We start from the raw sequence: 19,724 nt of genomic DNA on the forward strand, positions 1-19,724 counted from the left end.
ATTAGGATCACTCTTCAAACTGGGAACTCCAAGTCACAAACTGATGGTGGTTATTTTAACAACTAAAACTGTACAGATAGAAAATATTGTTTTGTGAAACTTCTGTTTCAGTATATTCTGTGTGTACGTATGTGTTTCCTGGGTTGCATATAAAATGTATTTTTTACTGTAGGCCATAGTAAAAAAAAAAAAAAAAAAAAAAAATCAAAAACCATTTGGATTGTCCATCTGAGGAGAGATGCTTTTGTACTATCAAGGATTTTTTCCTCAGGTTTTCTCAATCTTTAAACCCTTTTCAGTATAAAACAGAACAGAATTTTTTAACTAATAAAAAACATTTTAAAGCTTAAAAGAAAATAAAGTGTCAATGTATCTCAGCTGGGGAACTAAGGAGAGAGGGCTCTATCCAGGTTTGGGAGGGAATTTTGCATCGAGCACAACGCCCCCACCCCCAGGGGCTCAGAATGGCCTCAGGGGCAGAGCCGTGTCCCCCACCCACCTCCCGAGGCTCTTCTCCACTCTAGTGTTGTTGGGAACCCCTTGTTCACTTGAGGGGGCAGGTAGGGGCCAGGAAGGAGATGGGAAGGGGGGGTGAAGAGAGGGAGGGGATGGGCAGGAGGGGGCTCAGGAAGAAGGCTGAAGGAGATGGGGAGGAAGGCCAGAGGGGGATGCGAAGGGGAACAGAGAGGGTGTCTGGGGGGAGGGGAAGGGGGACTGAGCAGGAGTTGGTGGGGGGCAGAGTACCCACCTGAGTGGATGTGAGCGTGCAGTTTGAGGTAGTGCTCCCGCCGGAAGAACTTCTTGCACACCTGGCACTTGAACCTGCCCCCGCTGCCATGGGTGGGCAGGTGACGCCGCAGGTAGCGTTCACAAGGAAACACCTGGCAGGACAGAGGAGTGAGCGTCAGGTCTGACTCACCAGCCCTCACCGCGTTATGAGCTCAAGGGGCCCCTCGTTACCAGCCCTTACGGAAACATCTTCCTTTCTGCCCACTAGGGGTCAAGGCCCACAGTGTCAAGCTCAGCCATTAGAACCTCATGGCTCCCACTACTCACCCATAAGCCCAGTCAAGACATGCCTGTCCTGAGGTTCTGCCCAGGCTGTTGTTTCTACCCAGGGAGACTTTCTCTTAGCCTGACAAACTCCTACTCATCCTTTAAGACCCAACTCAGGTCACTGCTTCTGAAGCCCTCCCTGACTCCTCAATGCCACACCAGGCAAAGCAAATTCCACCCTTGAATGTCCACCCATATTTTTAAAGTCAGCACCTAACTTATTGAAACACAGCCCTTTGCTTGTAAGGGATCTCCAAGAGGGCAGAGAGGGGCTTTCATTCCTCAGCACAGGGCCTGAATCAAATGACTGACAAGCAAAGGAATGAATGAAAAAATGAACAAATAACTGAAGAAATAAATGGAAAGGTAATAAAAAGCCAGAAAACACAGAAGGCAAAATCTCCTTCCTCCCCAGGCATAGGAAGAGCATTCATTCATTTTTTCATTCATCTGATATAGAGAAGTGGTCAAGGACACAGACCCATCAACTTACTAGCCCCATCATTTCCTAGCTGGATGACCTTTCTGTGCCTTGGTTTCCCCGTCTATAAAATGGAGATAGTAATAATTTGCCTACCTCCTAGGGTTAAATGAGTCAGTTCAGATAAAATGCTCAGAACAGCATCTGGCACATGGTTCTTGCTAATTCACGATAACTTTTATTCAGACCACAAATTCCAAACCCCTAAATTAGGCTATATAATTAGAAACATCTACAATGAGGCCGAAGTGAAACCAGGGCTGTCTGTCCTGGAAAATCTGCCTCGTAAGGTTGTAAGAAAATGAGTAGAACAAAGAAACCAGTTAAACACACCAGGGGGATGCAATCAGCAAAATCCAGACTTCAGGAAACTCCACAGGACCGATGGCCCAGTTTCTTCAACAAATACATTAAAAGAAAAAAAAAAAGGAGCATCGATGGGGGGAATCTGTAGATTAACAGAAACTTTGGTCGTATCAACCAATCACAATATATGGACCTGATTCAAACAAACTTTACAAAAATTATGTTTTTGGAAAAAGTGGAAAATGGAACACTGCCTGGATATTTGATGATATGAAGGGCCAGGCTTTAGTGAGGGCTTCCAGATCCACTGAAAAGAAGAACCAGTAATAACAAGGATGATAAGACATCAGGAAGCTGGAGGCCGCCGTTCAGATGCTGGGCCTGGGCCCAGGGGAGGCCTCACTCCACGTCAGCCCGGCCTGGTCCGCCTGGCCCAGCAGTAGCCCTGGGATGGCCACGGGTGGCGTCCAACGGGTAAGACAGGCCAGGCAGAGCTCTCGCTCTTCAAAGACAAAGTGTCGTCTGCGGAGACAACCCCAAGCTTGGCCTGCACGTGTGCTGAGGCAGGAGGGGAGAAGGAGACAGTGGGGTCTTCACTCCATCACCTCTCGCCCCCTATTTCCGCCCAGCCAGCAAGGGCAGGGTTCCCCACCTTTTGGCAGTGCGGGCAGGGGAAGTTGTGAGTGGCGGTCTGCAGGTGGTGCTCCAGCGCCTCGGGGGTGGAGTACTTGTTGACGCATTTGACACACCTACATGGGGAGGAGCAGAGAAGTGAGAGAGCGTGTGTGCCGGGCTGGACGCCCCAGCAGGCGTGGCAACCGGCCACTCCCCGCCCCCAACACCAGGAGGCAAAATCCCACATCTGATTCATTCTTGAATCGGTCAATTCTCGCTTGCCACTGCCTCCATCCTAATCCAAACCATCTTGCTCGGACGCGTACAGTAGCCTCCTCCCTGCCCTAATTCATTCTCCACAGGGGAGCCAGCAGGAGCCTTTAAAAATCAAAATCACAGCTTACCCTTCCCCCTCCCCATATCCTGAAGTCCATTCTCTAGTAGGTCTGTGTCTTTATTCCCATCTTGCCCCTAGGTTCTTTATGACCCTTTTTTTTTTTTCTTAGATTCCATATATATGTGTTAGCATACGGTATTTGTTTTTCTCTTTCTGACTTACTTCACTCTGTATGACAGACCCTAGGTCCATCCACCTCACTACAAATAACTCAATTTCGTTTCTTTTTATGGCTGAGTAATATTCCATTGTATATATGTGCCACAAAGTGAGAGAATAGCATGGACATATATACACTACCAAACGTAAAATATATAGCTAGTGGGAAGCAGCCGCATAGCACAGGGAGATCAGCTCGGTGTGCTGTGACCACCTAGAGGGGTGGGATAGGGAGGGTGGGAGGGAGGGAGACGCAAGAGGGAAGAGTTATGGTAACATATGTATACGTATAACTGATTCACTTCGTTATAAAGCAGAAACTAACACACCATTGTAAAGCAATTATACTCCAATAAAGATGTTAAAAAAAAAAATCAAAATCAGACCATGTCACACCCTTGCTTAAAAATCCCCACCTTGGCTTACAAGGCCCTACTGGCCTGACTCACTCCCAGCTCTCAGCTTTCACCTTTCCCCATTGCCCATCTCACACCCTCTTCTCCAGGCCCCCCGGTCTCCTGAATGCACCCAGAACACAGCAAACTCGACCCCACCTCAGGTTCTTTGTACTTGCTGTTCTTATGACCTGGAACGCTCTTCCCCCGAGTCCTCCCCTTGGCAGAACCTGCTCAGCCTTCACGTCTCAGCTCAAATGTCACCTCCTCAGACAGACCCTCCCCGACCACCCCGTCTCAAGGTGCCCCCCAGAGCCCAGCCCCAGTCACTTCCTATTATGCTCTCCAGTTGTATTTCTTCTTAGCAATTATTATCTGGAATCATTTATTTGCTTACTTCTCTGTCTCCTCCACCAGCAAGTGGGCTCCGGAGGCCAGGACCATATCTGTCTTGTTTGTCTTGTTCATAACCTGCTCTGAGCACCAGGGACAATCTCTTACATGAAAGAGTCAGATAAGGACCCACTGTGGAGCACAAGGGACTCTACTCAGTACTCTGTAATGGCCTATATGGGAAAAGAATCTAAAAAGGAGTGGATAGATGTATAAGTATAACTGATTCACTTTGCTGTACACCTGAAATTAACACAACATTGTAAATCAACTATACTCCAATAAAAATTTAAAAAAAAAAAAGTCAGACAAGGATCCAGGTCTGGCTCCTTCCCATCTCTGACCCTCAGTTTCCTTAACCATGAAATGGGGTAGGAATTCCAAGTGGACCTGCCCCTCAGTTTTTCTTAAGATCATAACAAGAGTCAAAGGACATAAACTGCAAAGCACACAGACATGGTCTTTACTCTAAACATCACTTGCTAACATGCCCGCAAAATAGCAGTTTCAGGCCTCAAGCCACTCTAAGGAAAAGGTCCCACCGTCTCCCCACACAAAACCTTCACCAGCAAATGGGTCCGTTTACAATGCAGCACCACTGAGGAATGCCAGAGGCAGGTGGGCAATTCATGTTAAAAACAGAACCATGGGCCCTGCCATCTATACACCAGGGCACATGGGAAACCCGCAGTCAGGCTGTACCTGTGGTGGGCCCCGGGGACGCCCCCTCAGGCCACACCCTGAAAACCACAAGCTAAATGCCTCCAGATGGCAAGAAAGAAGGAGCAGGAGGGGTGAGAGCAGAGCTACCAGGAGGGCAGAGACCTGGTGAGCTAGTTGGAGGAAGAAGACAGGAATCGCACAGGCTCCGGCAGCAAGGACGCAGTTTCGCAACACCATTAAATGAAAACTCCCTGCCAGAAACGCCACCCTAACTATGTCATCCAAAGTAACATCCCCAGCACCGGGTCAAACCAGAGTCGTGCGTCTCCTGATACAGCGCGCTGAGAAAGACACAGCGTCGCTTTGTGATACTCCTGCCAAAAGTGCCAATCCTGGCTCCACCCTGAGGTCAAATCAGACAAACCCAAACTGAGGGCATTTTACAAAATTACTGGCTTATACTCTTCCAAAATATTAAGGTCATGAAAGACAAAGACAGAATGAGAACTGTTCCACCTTAAAGGGGACTAAAGAGACAAAACAACCAAATACAATGTGGGATCCTGCATTGGATCCTGGGCCAGAAAAAACATTTTTTTCTTTGTCTATAAAGGATGTTATTGGAACAATTACAAATTTTTGAATAAGGTACATTAGGTAACAGAATTGTGTTGATTTAACTTCCTGATCTTGATAACTACACTGTGCTTATGTAAGAGGTTATCCTCGTTTTTAGAAAATAAACACTACAGAGAAAGGGTAAAGGAGCATCGTATCTGCAAATTATTCCCCAAAACCTCAGAATGTGATAAAGTAAGTGTGTAAGTATTGTAATATTGGGGAAATCTGGATGAAGGGTGTACGTGGGAATTCTTTGTACTATTCTTATAACTTTTCTAGAAGTCTAAAATTATGTCAAAATAAGTTTAAAAAGAACACTTCCTGAAAGTGATTGCCTATGGGATGAGGGAGTGGGTCAGGGTGGATAGGGAATTCCTTTTCACTCTATGCCCTTCCGTAGTTTTTAAATATTGCATTGTATGCACATAGCAATTATTTTTTTCAGGTAGGTAATTAATCTTTGTTAAACTCCTCTTTGATCTTTGACCTGCAAAATCACTTCTAGGAACTTATTTACAAATGAGCAAAGATATATGTCCAAAGTTGTTCCTGTAGTGTTGTTTATAATAATGACAAACTGGAAATAACCCAATTAACCTGCAATAAGGAATGGGTTAAATAAATTACAGCCCATCCACATACAATGGAATACTAAGGAGCTGTTTAAAAGAGTGAGGCAGGTCTGTTTGTGCTGAGGTGCAAAGATATAAACATTATAGTTTTAAGTGATAACGCCAAGTATACGGAATGATCCTATTAAATTTTAGACTGTTTGTCAGAAGTTGTGCAACAGGAAGATGGTGTGATGAATTTTCACCAAATTCAATAACTGTGTTTGGGATGACCTAACTCAAATATAGCCTGTGATATTTATAGCTATAAATATGCTTATTACAGATATATACCAAAGGACATGTACCAAGAGGTTAACAGGGTTTTGTTTTTTGTCTTCTTGTGGGTTTTTCTAAAAATCCATTTCTGTGCATTGAACATGGATGACTTTTGTAACTAGAAAAAAAAAATATCTTATTTTTAAAAGGAAAAAGTAACCATACAGCATATATATAGTGACATGTATGAAATTCACTTGAGGGAGTTGGGGAGACTCCACAGGCAGGCCAAGGCAATGTGGCCCAAAGGGAGCAGAGCAGCCAGACTGACAGGGCCTGGCCCCGTGAAAATGGAATGAAACCACCACACCCACTCAAATGTTACCATGAGAGAGAAATAAACTCTCACCTTGTTAAAGCCACTGTTATTTTGGGTCCCTGTTACAAGCAACAACCAAACCTAGATTTAAATTATATAATTAATAAACATTGCAGCAATAATATTTATTGAGTACCTATTATGTTCCGGGCACGCTGCTTCATACTCATCTTACTTGATCCTTATAAATAATCCAATAGGGTAGGCACTATCGTATCGCCATTTCACAGGTGAGGAGACTGAAGTTGAGTGCCTGAATATCTTGCTGAGGTCATCCATCAGGTTTGCGGCTGAGCTCAGATTTGAGCACAGGGAGGTGGCTCCAGAGCTGTTATCATTACCCACTACACCATTCCACCCCTGGGCCATCCAGATGGTGTCCTGCCTCCCTGCACCTTACTTTGGGGCCAGAAGCTCCAATGGCTACAAAGGGCCTCTGACACTCCAACCTTGGCAAGAGAACCTGGGAGAAGTGATCTACTGCAGGCACAGGGCCGTCATTGGGCTCAATTCTCAGCCTGCGAACTCCAAAACCAGAGCTATGAGGCTTCCACAGTCCAAGACAAGAGTTTGAATCCCAGCTCTGTATGGACGTTGTTACTCTGGTGGGCAGGTCACTTCTCCTCTCTGAGCCTCAATGTCCTCATCTTCAAAATGGGGAGAACACCACAGCTATGGACTGAACTGTGTCCCTCCAAAATCTGCATGTTGAAGTCCTGACCCTCAATGTAATGGTATTTGCAGATGGAGCCTTTGGGTAGTGATTAGGTTTAGATGACATCATGAGTGTGGGATCCTCCAGATAAGGTTAGTGCCCTTATAAGAAAAGACCAGACAGAAAGGACGCCCTCTCTCTCTCATGTGGCTATAATATTTTGTTATAGCCACCTCAGCTGACTGATACAACCTACCTCCCAGGATTGCAGGGATCAATGTCCCTAAGTCAGGCCAAGGCACCTAGTAGTTGCTCCCTTCCTTTTATTTTGCATCTCACTCCAGAGAGCCACACAGCTACAGGGACTCATAGCATATCCACAGATTGGAACGGCAAAAGGAAAAGAAAATGCCCTCTGAGAACAAATGAGAATTATTCATCATTATCCAGAAATCTCCACCCCTTAGCTGGTCAGAGCTTCACCTGGTTTTCCTGCCTCTCTGGCCCCATTTCCCAATCTCCCCCAGGGTCAGTTGCCCTACATCCCATTTCTTGAGCCCCAGTCCCCCTGCCAACTTCTCAAAGCTCTTGTGATTTCTACAAGGTCCTCATGCTCTGGCCCCACTTTCTCTCCCAGGCCCCATCTAAACATCTCCTCCCACTTCCATTCTACAGAACAGTCATTCTAAACCACATGCTATTTTATTTTCTATCGCTACACCTGCTGTTCCTCCTGCTAGGAATGCACTTCCCACTACCCACTGTCTACCTGACAAACTCCTACTCATCCTTCAAAACCCAGTTCAGATATCATTGTTCCTGGGACACCTTCACTGCCCTACCTCCCACTTTGGGTAATATGTCTATGATAGCATTTTACCACAGTATATCCTAAGAATATATACACTCCTGTCTCCCTAAGCAGCCCATGCATTCTAAACACAAGGTCTGTACTTACTTATTTTTGAACCCCAGAAGCCTCACCCAGGAGTTAGAGGGAGGCCCCATTAACAGAGGTCATCAGCCAAGTCTGTGCAGATACAAGTTTGTACAGAGAAGCAAAAGCCATTCTAACATGAAAATATTCACTAATGAACTAGAAGTCCCTAGACAAACACTCCAATTTTTTTTCCACTATCCCCATGCACTACGTGCTGGGTTTTGTGAGGCAGCTGCTCCCAAAAGACATAAGGCAAATGCACGGCGAAATGAATGCAGAGCAAAAATGAGGGGTTCCACCAAGTCATGAAAGTGATGCTGGATGACACCATCGGCAAATGAGAGTCTAGAAGAGGGACCAGAAAGCAATCGAGGAAGAGAAACTCTACAGGGATGATCACAGGATCTATGGCTCCAAACAGAATGACAAGGATGATCACAGGATCGATGGCTCCAAAGAGAATGATCTGAAGATCTAAGGACTAAAAGCATGAGGAAAAACGGAGGGAGCCCTTCATCATTTCTGCCAAAGGGACCTTCTTTATGACTGAAACAGAAAACTATAACAATGTAAAGGGTTGTCAGAAAACTACCCCCAATGAAATCTACATTTGATTCATTCCTTGTCCATTCTAAGAATCAGCATATAGCTTCAACTTTAACCTAAATTTTACAGATTATAAAACAAATGAATCTTATTTTTATGATTTTTGCTTTCAAATACATACTTGTTCATTTTTTCATTTAAGAATCAGCATACCTTTCCAACTGCAACCTAAATTGTGTAGACTATCAGACGAAATACTATTTTCATAATATTTTACTTTAGAAAAAAACAAATTTTTTTCCATTATGAACAAGGAAAGATTGGCTTCCCTTTTTTTAAGATTTTTTTTTTTTTTTTTTTTAGGATAACTGTCTGCCAAGTTGAAGAATGATATAAGGAGGGCCAGCATCTTCCCCCCTTCAGTGCCAAGACACAGAACCCACTCTGCCAGGCTGGACCCTGGAGGCTCAGATTCCCCTTTGAGATGTCCCACTGGTCCTGAGCAGTCAGAACCACCAAGGGACCAGATCCCTGGGCTCCCTGCAGGGAGAGGGAAAAGGGAGGGCACGTACTTGTAGACGGCACTGTCCTTCTTGGGGCTGTGCTGGGGCAGGAGGCTGTGTGAGTACTGATGCACGCCCAGGTCGTACAGCGAGGGGAAGTCCTTGCCACAGAGGTGGCAGCGGTAGCTCAGCTCCTCCTGGTGGCTCTTGATGTGCTCCAGAAATGTGTCGAGCTTCGGGAATGTCTGCGCACAGCTTTTGACCACACACTTGTACACCTTGAGGGAAGAGGCAGGGTCGCTGAGGGAAGGCAGGAAAGCTGCTCCACTGCCGCTGCCTGTCCTGTGGCATCCACCTCGAACACTGCTTGTGGAAGACCCGACCGCTGTTTCCCTGCTCCCCTGCTGCTGGAGCCCTGGTCTTATTTTGATTAGAGGGTCCCCTCCTCTCAGCCAGTCACAATGGCCCCATTACCCTCCCCGCAGGCTCTGTGTGGTCTGGATATGCTTAAGAAAAAATATCCAAAACCTGGAATGATAACATCTTGAAAAGATGTGAAAAGATGACATGACGTCCTTCAAATGTCATGCTAGAATAGTGGCTCTCCAACTTGAGCCTGCATCACAATAACAGATTATGCCACTACCAGCGAATCTGATTCAGCAGGTCTGGGTGGCCTGAATATGTGCATTCCTGCCAAGTGCCCAGGTGGTGCTGAAGCTGCTGGGCCAGGGACCTCACTTTGAGAACTGCTGTCTGGCAGGCAGTTAGGTAAAGGCAGTTAAGCCACTGAGGGTCATCTCACCCTCTGGGTGATGTGACTTGTTTTGACTGTTTACTACTGATTAGGACCCAGACTCTAAAGTTAAATGTCAACTTGTAGAAAACTGATCCAATGTAAATGATTTTTGTCATGTAGAAAAGATAACTCCAAAGGTTTTGTTGCCCTGTAGGACATTAACCAGATTTGTATCTAACTTAGCAATCTTATTTCAGGATTCCTTTTTTTCACTGACATAGTTATATATGGGTATAGATATCAGTGTTTCATATCCTCTTTTGACTGGCTTTGTCATCCTCCCAGTTCCCTCATTAATGAGTTAAGTAAAATTCTGACTCATGTTCACTATGTTATTTGTATGAGAATGATGTTTTTTAACATTTTGAAAATTATACTTTGACAAGTAGTACACACTCCATAGGGCTGCATGACACACTCAGATACAATTCCACATGCTCTTTCTTCCTAACAAAGTGAATCCTGATTTGCTCAGAGTGGCAAGATGCCAAATCAAGTTAAAACATTTGATCCCCCGGCTCCCTTACATCGAGTGTCAGCCATGTGACTCCTTTCTTGCCAATGATAAGTAGGCAGTAGTCTTTGGGGAAGGAATCGCTCCCAGAACAAAAAGGCAAAAGCTTCCTAGGAGAAGTCCCCTCTGTTTTTTGCATTTGTCCTGACTGGAATATAGATGTGATGACTGGAGGTACAGCAGCCATTCTGCAACCTTGCAGATGAAAGCCACATGCTAAAGATGGCAGAGCAGAAAGCCAAGAGAACCCTGCTATATAAGTCCAATGCTACCTACTTATGGACCTCTTGTGATGTGAGAGGAAAAAAACCCTAACCAGTAAGCCTGTTATCTATTATTTGCAGCATAACAATGCATTCCTAAATGACAGAGCATATGCACTGGCTCTGACCAATGAGAAGTCTACAGAAGGCTTCTGGGAAAGGTTTCTTTGCTCCTAAAGAAGACACAGAAAATACAACCCCTTTATGCTCACGGATAATACTGTGTCTGATCTTCTGCCCAGAAAGAGTGACTACCATCACAGGACCACAGGCAAACCATTAGCAGGGGACAAGGCCACACCCTGAGATAGTGGAGACAAGAGCTAGAAAGACACAGGGTCCTTGATGCTGGGTTGAGTCAACTGACTGTCTCAGGCCCAGAGCTGCCCTATCTTGGGTTTTCTTGTTATGTGAGATAACAAACTTCCTAATTGTTTAAGCCAGTTTGAGTCAAAATTTTCTGTGATTTTCCCCCAAAGATATCCTAACTTAACTCCATCAATATCCCTGCTAAGAATCTATCATAAGGGGACTTCCCTGGTGGTGCAGTGGTTAAGAATCTGCCTGCCATTGCAGGGGACACGGATTTGATCCCTGGTCTGGGAAGATCCCACATGCCACAGAGCAACTAAGCCTGTGCACCACAACTACTGAGCCTGTGCACCACAACTACTGAAGCCTGCGCTCCCTAGAGCCCATGCTCCGCAACAAAAGAAGCCACCGCAGTGAGAAGCCCATGCACCGCAACGAAGAGTAGCCCCTGCTCGCTGCAACTAGAGAAAGCCCATGTGCAGCAGCGAAGACCCAACACAGCCGAAAGAAAAAAAAGAAAAAGAATCTATCATGAGGAAGAAGTCAGAGATGTGGACAAATATTTGATTACAACAATGTTCACCACAGTTTTGTTTATAATAGCAAAACACAGGAAGTAACCTAAATGTTCAATAATAGGGGATTTTAAAAAATGTAGCCATTGGGAATTCCCTGGTGGTCCAGTGGTTGGGACTCCACTGCTTCCACTGCAGGGGGTACAGGTTCGATCCCTGGTCAGGGAACTAAGATTCCGCATGCCACATGGCATGGCCAAAAAAAAAATGTAGCCATTAAAAATTATGGTTTTTTCTTTAAAATAGTGACATGGAGACTTCCCTGGCAGTCCAGTGGTTAAGAATCTGCCTTCCAATGCAGGGGACATGGGTTTGATCCCTGGTCGGGGAACTAAGATCTCACACGCGGCGGGGCAACTAAGCCCGTGTGCTGCAACTGCCGAGCACGCAAGCCACAGCTAGAGAGCCCGTGTGCTGCAACTACAGAGCCCACACACTCTGAAGCCCATGCGCCACAACTAGAGAGAGAAAACCCGCACACCACAACTAGAGAAAAGCCCACTAGAGAGAAGCCACGCGCCGCCACTAAGACCTGACGCAGCCAAAAATTAAATAAATAAATATTTTTAAAAACTAGTGACATGAGTAAATGCTCAGAATATAAAATTAGATTAAAAAACAAAAAGCACAAGAAAACTTACACTGAGTGAAAAAAGTCAATCTCAGAAGGCCACATACTTGACGATTCCACATATACAACATTCTCAAAATGACAAACTTATAAGGACAGATCACAGATTAATTTTAGTGGTTTCCAGAGGCCAGGGATGTTGATGAGGAGGGTGGGTGTGACTACAAAAACCCAGCACAAGGGAGCTCTGTGGTGATGGAATCCTTCTGTATCGTGATTGCAGTGGTGACTACTCAAATCTACACAGGTGATAAAATGACATAGAACTATACATACACTTTATATCAAAGTCAGTTTCCTACTTGTGATACTGTGCTCTGGTTATGTAAGAAGTAACCATTGAGGGGAACTGACTGAAGGGTATGAGGGACCTCTCTATACCATCTTTGCAGCTTCCTGAGAACCTACAATTCTTTAAAAAGTCTTTTAAAAAGCTATCTCAGAAAAAAGCATACTTCAAAATTATATATGTGTACAGATCCCAATTATAATTTAAAAAAAAAACAAACAGAAAATCTACAAAACATACTGCATTTTGGGCTGCATTCATGGGAGGACACATTGCAAGGTGGTCAATGACATGGGGTTTGGAGTCAAACCAACCTGGCTTTGAGGCCTGACTCTGTCACTTACTGGCAGTGTGACTTAGGATGGGCCACTTCACCTCTCGGTGCTTCAGTTTCTTCACCTGGATATACTGAAAATGCCTATCTCTAAGGTTATTATGAGAAGTAAATAAAGTATTGAATGTAAGGCCCTTAGCAGAGTACCCAGTATATAATAAATAGTAAATGTTAACCTAAATATTCTTCAGACTTTTCTGAATTTTCTAATATTACATTGGGTATATGATACTTTTATAAGGAGAAAAAAAATAACTAATAAAGATTATTTTAAAAAAAATAAAGACTGGAATAGAGTTACCATATAACCCAGCAATTCCACTCCTAGGTTTATACCCAAGAGAATTGAAAACATATGTTCATACAAAAACTTGTACACAGATGTCCACAAAAGTATTAGTCATAAAAGCCAAAAAGTAGAAACAACTTAAATGTCTATCAACTGATAAAAGGATATTCAAAATGTGCTATATCCATACAACAGAATATTATCCAGCAATAAAAAGGAATAAAGTACTGATACATGTTACAACACAAACGAAAACATTGTCTCAAAAGACCACGTACTATATGATTCCATTATTAAATGTCCAGAACAGGCAAATCCATAGAGTCAGAAAGCGGATCAGTGGTTGCCTGGGGCTGGGAGTAGGGGGGTGTGACTACTAACAGGTATAAAGTTCCTGGGGTGATAAAAATGCTCTAGAATTAGTGGGGTGATGGCTGCGTAACATTATGAATAGATTAAAAACTATTAAAGTGTACACTTTAAAAGGGTGAATTTTATGGTATATGAATTATGCCTCAATGGAAAAAAAAAAAGGCAGGAGTCTTAAATCCCCATAGGTAGGTTTTTAGACCCTAGGTCTTCTCAGAGGAGTAAGGATGCTTCCTGTGTCAGGTCCCTTCATTATACGACCCTTGAGAGGTGGGCTTCCTCCCCTGGGCAAGCACCATAACAGCCCAGTAAGTTGGCCCCACCCAGGCAGAACGGACGGGGAAGCTTGGTCCATCATGGTCACATGGTAGCTCAGAGCAGCCGAGGCCCACTCCTGTCCCTTTCTAGGCAGCAGCAGTCAAGGCTCACGACTAGAGTCGTTGTTGCCCGCCCACCCCGACCCCTGCTCCCCGCCACCCACCTACCTGCTCGTTCTTATGCTGGGTCATGTGGGACTTGAGCTGGAAGTAGGTACTGAACTTGCTGGGGCAGAACTGGCACAGGTAGGAGCTATCGATGAGGACCACCTGCTTGGCCTCCAGCTTGTCCCCCTCCTCCTCGCCTGCTGTGGGCAAGGCCTGGGGCTGCGGGGCGCTCGACAGGGTCTGGCCCAACCCTGTGGAGAAAGCCAGGGAGGGAAGTCACTGAGAAAGGCAGAGGGAGAGCCAGGACAGAGCCACGCCCCTCGGGAAGGACTCCCAGGGCACCTCCTGCGGGCTCCCCTGCATTCACCCCGCCACCTACCACGAGCTCGGGGCTGGATGCTGTACCCGAGGCCCTGCACTCACGCTCAGCTGGTGCGCACGGACACAGCCGTTCCAGGGGCCAGCGTACTGAATACGAACATTCCAGAAGAGCTACGCCTCAAGTCTCCCCTCGCAGGCCTTCCCCTTGGACACTCTAGACCTCTCCGTGGTTGTTAACAGCACTGACTGCCACCCCTAGCTGTACTCACAATGCCTCCCAGCTCCTTGTTCCAATTACGATCATTTGTTTAGTTGTCCTTCCCTCACCCTCCCTGAGGACGGGGGCCTCTGACCTCATGCCCGTAGGCCCAGTGGCCTGGCACACAGTAGGCCTCCATAAATGTCTGCTCAATGGTGGACCCTCTGGTGCCAGGCACTGTAGGAGTTTTGAAAGAAATGGTTTCTTCTCTAGAGCTCACAAGAACTCGGAGGGCACACACAGAATGGCTAAACAACGCAGTAGGGTAGTTCCCACTGGCAGGTCATGTAAAGGTGGGCATATGTTGCTTGCACATTAGCTGCCTGTGGCTGGCGCCGCTCACCCCCAGGGCTGCATAGGGAGGCTCCAGCCGGGCAGTGCCCAATGGCCACTTTTACCCACCTGTGCTATCCTCATCCTCCTGCCTGCTGGGGTTCAGGGCCATGACCTGTACAGTCACAGAGTTGCGAGAGACGGTGCCACCGCTGCGTCCTGGAGGCCACACCTTGTGGGTCTGCATGTGTTTCTTGACATTAGACTTCTGGGCAAAGGCACGGCCACATGCAATGCACTGGAAGGGCTTCTCACCAGTGTGGCTGCAGACACAAGGCTCGTCAGCGCCCGCGTGTCGGAACGGGACTGTGGCCTCAGCCCGGGAGCTCACAGCCACCAGGAAGGCCCAGGCAGAGCATCCAGATGCTGTCGGCCACCATCCTGACACCATGAGGACAAGCCCTCTTGCTGAGGCAGGCAGACCAGAGACAGACAGACCCTGGGCTCTTGGTGACATTACTGAGTTGCTGAATCAACCAGCCCTGGAGCTGACCTTCTCTGTGGCCATCTCACATTGTGAGATAAAACATTTCCTAATTGTTTAAATAGGGATTTCTGGTTTTTGAAGGAGAAGACATCCTAGCTGTCACAGCACAGCACTTGTACCATTATTTAACATTTTCCTTCAAATCAATGTACTTTTTAAAAACTTAATAACTTTAAATGAAGTTTCCTGTTGTTATTATATATGGAAAACCACTTATAAACACAAAGTAACAAAAAAATTATTTATAAAACAATATTATTAAGATCTATAGGTACACCATCCAGTAAGGTAGACACAAACCACATGGAACTATTTAAACTTATTAAAATAAAATAAAGTTAAAAACTCAGTTTCTCAGTCATACTAGCCACATTTCAAGTACTCAGTAGCCATATGCTTACTGGCTACCCTATGGACAGTGGCTATTGGGGCCTTTCCTTCTTTGCAGAAAGTTCTATTGACACACACTAGTGTAGACCAGTGGTTTTCAACAGAGATTGACTTTGCTCTCCCGGGGACATCTGGCAATGTTTGGAGACATTTTTGGTTGTCACAGCTGAGGAGTGAGGGGTGCTACTGGCATCTAATGCTTAGAGGTCAGGGACGCTGCTAAACATTCTACCAAGCCTCAGGCGGCCCCCAGAGAAAAGCATGATGTGATGTAAAACATCTCAGTAGGCTGGCGGACCCTGGTCTAGAGAGAAGCTGCTGCACGCCGAGGTTGGAATCTCAGGCGCTCTCTCTCTCTCTCTCTGTTATAAAAGATGAGCAAGTACATGAGAGGCATTAAAGACAGACTACACCAAACTGAGGCTTTCTCCTTTGCCTGAAAGAAATTGAAAAGATAATTTTCTCACTATGTCTTTCAAGTCTTTTCAACACCAATATCCATAAACCACCTAAAATCATCTCATGTCCCAATGTGCCACTCTGTGAGAAACACTGAACAAGGCCACCCCTCCACTTCACAAGGGAAAACCTGAGGCCCAGAGGGGCTCCTTGCAGGTTCTTGGGACAAGGGGTGTCAAGGTTAGTGAGCAGAGAGCTTGTAGAGGCATATTCACACAGCATGGCTATCCTCGAGGTCAGCCCTTTCTGCAGAAGCGAGACTGAGGCACGCTTCCCACCCACAAAGCCCCTGTCCATTCAAGTAAATTCCTCCCCCACCTCAGCCCACTTGGACCTTCCCCATCACAGTAGGCATGCCCCACAGATCCTTCCCACTGCTCCTGAGAAAGAAAAGGGAAAAATCATGCTGAGCTGGACTGAAGGTCTGAGAACCATGACAGACCAGATGGGGCCTTGGTCACCACCCAGACGAAGGGGCTGAGAAAGGAGCATCGCTTCCATGTGAATCCCTCAGCCTACCTCCCCCCACGAGCCGCCTGCCACACCATGCCTGGGTACCTTCGGATGTGCTGCTGCAGGTCGAAGTTTTTGGTGAATGACTTGTCACAATACGAGCACTTGAGTTTCTGAGCCTTTGGCTTCCCTGCAGCTGACAAAGAAAAAGACAAAGAGGGAAGAAGGGGATGGTGAGCCTGGGGACACAACTGAAGGCGCCAAGGGCAGTTTCCAGCCACTCTACCCCTGGACTTTGGGCCAGACAGCTCAGACCCTGGGAGATCTACACCCGTGGACAGGCAGGGGAAGAAGCACAGGTGAGTCTCTCACAGTGCCTGGGGGAGAAAAGCCCAGGACACGCTCTGGCTGGGAGAGTAGAGCAAACCCCTCAAAGGCTCCCTTCTGCCCTAGGATAAAATTCAACCTCTCTGCTGTGGCCTATGGGGCTCTGCATCCTCTACTTCCTTCCAACCTCATCATTCTTACCATCCAGCTGCAGCAGACTCCTTGCTAACCTTGAAAGACTTTAAACATGGTCCCACCTCAGGGCCTTTGCACCTGCTGTTCCCCCTTCCCTAAAATGCTTGTCCCTCAGATAGTCACAAGACTGTTTCCTTCTCATCCCCAGATAGATAGGCAGCATCATTTTCCAGCCTCTCCCCAGTATTCTCATAGTACTCTGTTAATCTCCTTCCTAGGGTGACCCATAAATAGTTAATTTATTCCCTGTCTCTCCCATTAAACTGTGAATAATTAAGGGTAAGGAAATCATGACCCAAGATGCTAGATTTCCAGTTTGTTTGTTTGTTTTAATATTTATTTATTTACTTGGCTGCACCAGGTCTTAGGTGTGGCATGCGGGATCTTCTTTGTGGCATTTGGGATCTTTAGGTGCAGCATGCGAACTCGTAGTTGTGACATGTGGGACCTAGTTCCCTGGCCAGGGATGGAACCCAGTCCCCCTGCATTGGGATTGTGGAGTCTTAGCCACGGGACCACGAGGGAAGTCCCTAGATTTCCAGTTCTTGACACCAAGCCTAGCACACAGATGCTCAACACGTTTGTGAAAGGAAGGAAGGTTGACTGAAACCCTCTGAAAAATTCTGAATTCCTCTGCCTTTCCCCACTACCACCACTTTTTGACATTGCCCCTAACCCCATGTTTACCATCTCTGAAGGGGTGGCAGACATCACTGCTTGCCTGCCTATTAACCACTCACCCCTCCTTCTTTCTTCATAAATCCCCTACATAATGGGAACATCAATGTTCCTGGTAAAAGAGACATTTCCCAGCTTCCTTTGCAACTAGATATGGTCAAGTGACTAAGTGTTGACCAATGAGATGTAAGCAAAAGCATCATGCAGAACGTCTGGGAGCTGGGAGACTCCTCTTTTATCCTTCTTACTTCCTGGAATATGAAATTGATGACTGGGTCTCCAGCAGCCATTTTACATGATGAGGCACCCTGAGAACAAAAGCCATGTTCTAGGGATGGCAGAGCAGAAAGACAGAAGAAATGTGGGTGCCTGGTGATTATATAGGCACACGATCTCCAGATTGCCTGCCTCTGGACTTAGTTCGCACAGAACAACAAAATTCTATCATTTTGAAGTCACTCTTATTTTGGATTTTCCATTACATGCAACCAAACTTAATCCTAACTATCACAAAAGGGAAAACTGGAACTAAGCAGCCTGTGGATAGGCCCACGCTGAGGAAAGATGCCATGGCAGGCTGTGGGCCCACCTTCTGGGAGTCCACTGGAACCTTTGGTCCGTCGGGTCTTCAGCGATGGTGGGGAGTCAAAGGTGGCCACTGCACCCCTGGTGGCGCTGGTCATGGGGGCAGCAGGGTTTGGTCCTTTCGGTTTGAATCCTTGTTTGCCAGGGCTGTACACCTGGGGGGTGGGGTATACTGGAGCCTCCACACACTGGTTTGGCACCTATAAGAACAGCACAGTCAGGAAGAGTGCCCTGGGAAGGGAGGGGAAGCACCTGCCCCAGCCAGTGGGACCCTCACTGTGTCCCTGGCTGATCTTAGCCACCCCCAATCTACATCACCATCCTAACTCCTCCACCTTGCTCAGTCACCCCAGTCACTCCCAAGACCCCTTAGAACTTTATGATGCCAGCAGGCTAGAAGGAGCTTTGGAACCAGGCTGCCTGGGTTCAAATCCTGACTCTGCCACTTATCATTTAACTGACCTTGGGCAAGCCTTTTAAACTTCTGTCTCAGTTTCCACATCTGTAAAATGGGGCTAATCATAGCACCCCTTTCACGGGGTTATGAGGATTAAACGAGTTAACAAGTAAAGAGCTTAAAACAGTGCCTGGCATATAGTAAGTACCCAATCAACATTAGCTGTTGTGATTGCCATTATTATTGTTATTAGTAGTAGTTTGCTTGCACAGGAGAACTAGGAAGTCAGAAGGGTCTATGCCCTCACCAGCAACTCCACTTCTTAACCGACTCTGCCTGATGCCACACCAGCACGCAACCCTCGGCCAAGAATTGACACTGAAGCCACAAGAAAATTACCCAATGAATTCTGAGCCACCCAAACTCAGTGACCACTAAGCTTACATCATGACACTGGGGTGTGAAGAATTTATGTACTCATCATTCATTGTACTCATCATTCATTGGTCTTCCTGGGCTAGCCTATCCAAAATTCCACTTCCTATCTTTCTCTGCTTTATTTTTCTCCTTAGACATATCATTATCTAATAAATTGTACATTTTACTTACTTATCTTCTGCCTAGTTTTGTGAAGGCAGGGACTTTTGCTTTGCTTTTGTTTCTTCCTCTATTCCCAGGCCTAGAGCAATGCTTGGCACAGGGTGGGGACTCAATAAATATTTGTTGAATGAATGAATTCATTTACGTAGGTATTGGGTATCTAATATGGCACCAGTAAGTGCTTCTGCCGGATCTTGTCTGTCGGGCCTTGGAACCATTCCTACACCTGCCCATGCTCTCCCCTGAAATGTAGAGGTAGGAAGCTGGGAACTACATTCCCAAGCATCCTTGCCAGCACAGTTCTGAACACAGATTAAGTTCTGCCCGTGAGAAGCATCTGCATGAGATTTGGAAGGCAGAAGGGAGGTAGAAACCATTCTCCTCCGGCAGCTGTGCTGGGAGATAGGTGGGTTTGCAGTCATGAGTTTCGGAGTGGCTGGCTGAACCCTACGTTCCCCTCCTGAGCACCAGCCCCAAGGACAGCAGGGCAGCTGGAACCTC

The 19,724-nt window shown here is 46.3% G+C and overlaps 1 protein-coding gene and 1 long non-coding RNA gene across 3 annotated transcripts in view; both read right to left on the reverse strand.

Annotated features, from left to right (window-relative positions):
* The window catches only part of LOC309646203, a 441,930-nt gene that overhangs the window by 396,694 nt on the left and 25,512 nt on the right, over positions 1 to 19,724 (reverse strand). The gene's annotated exons all lie outside the window — the stretch shown is intronic.
* The window catches only part of ZNF341 (zinc finger protein 341), a 42,094-nt gene that overhangs the window by 5,501 nt on the left and 16,869 nt on the right, over positions 1 to 19,724 (reverse strand). For both annotated transcript variants that reach the window (XM_082432128.1, XM_082432129.1), the window contains exons 6-12: positions 18,231 to 18,426; positions 16,547 to 16,637; positions 14,722 to 14,915; positions 13,800 to 13,990; positions 9,009 to 9,217; positions 2,496 to 2,592; positions 749 to 881 (exon numbers count right to left, since the gene is read on the reverse strand). In XM_082432128.1, the coding sequence (XP_082288254.1) occupies positions 749 to 881; positions 2,496 to 2,592; positions 9,009 to 9,217; positions 13,800 to 13,990; positions 14,722 to 14,915; positions 16,547 to 16,637; positions 18,231 to 18,426 (1,111 nt within the window). The remainder of the gene's footprint in view (positions 1 to 748; positions 882 to 2,495; positions 2,593 to 9,008; positions 9,218 to 13,799; positions 13,991 to 14,721; positions 14,916 to 16,546; positions 16,638 to 18,230; positions 18,427 to 19,724) is intronic.

This window comes from Balaenoptera physalus, assembly GCF_965194825.1.
Source record: "Balaenoptera physalus genome assembly, chromosome: 16".
Taxonomy (NCBI): Eukaryota; Metazoa; Chordata; class Mammalia; order Artiodactyla; family Balaenopteridae; genus Balaenoptera; species Balaenoptera physalus.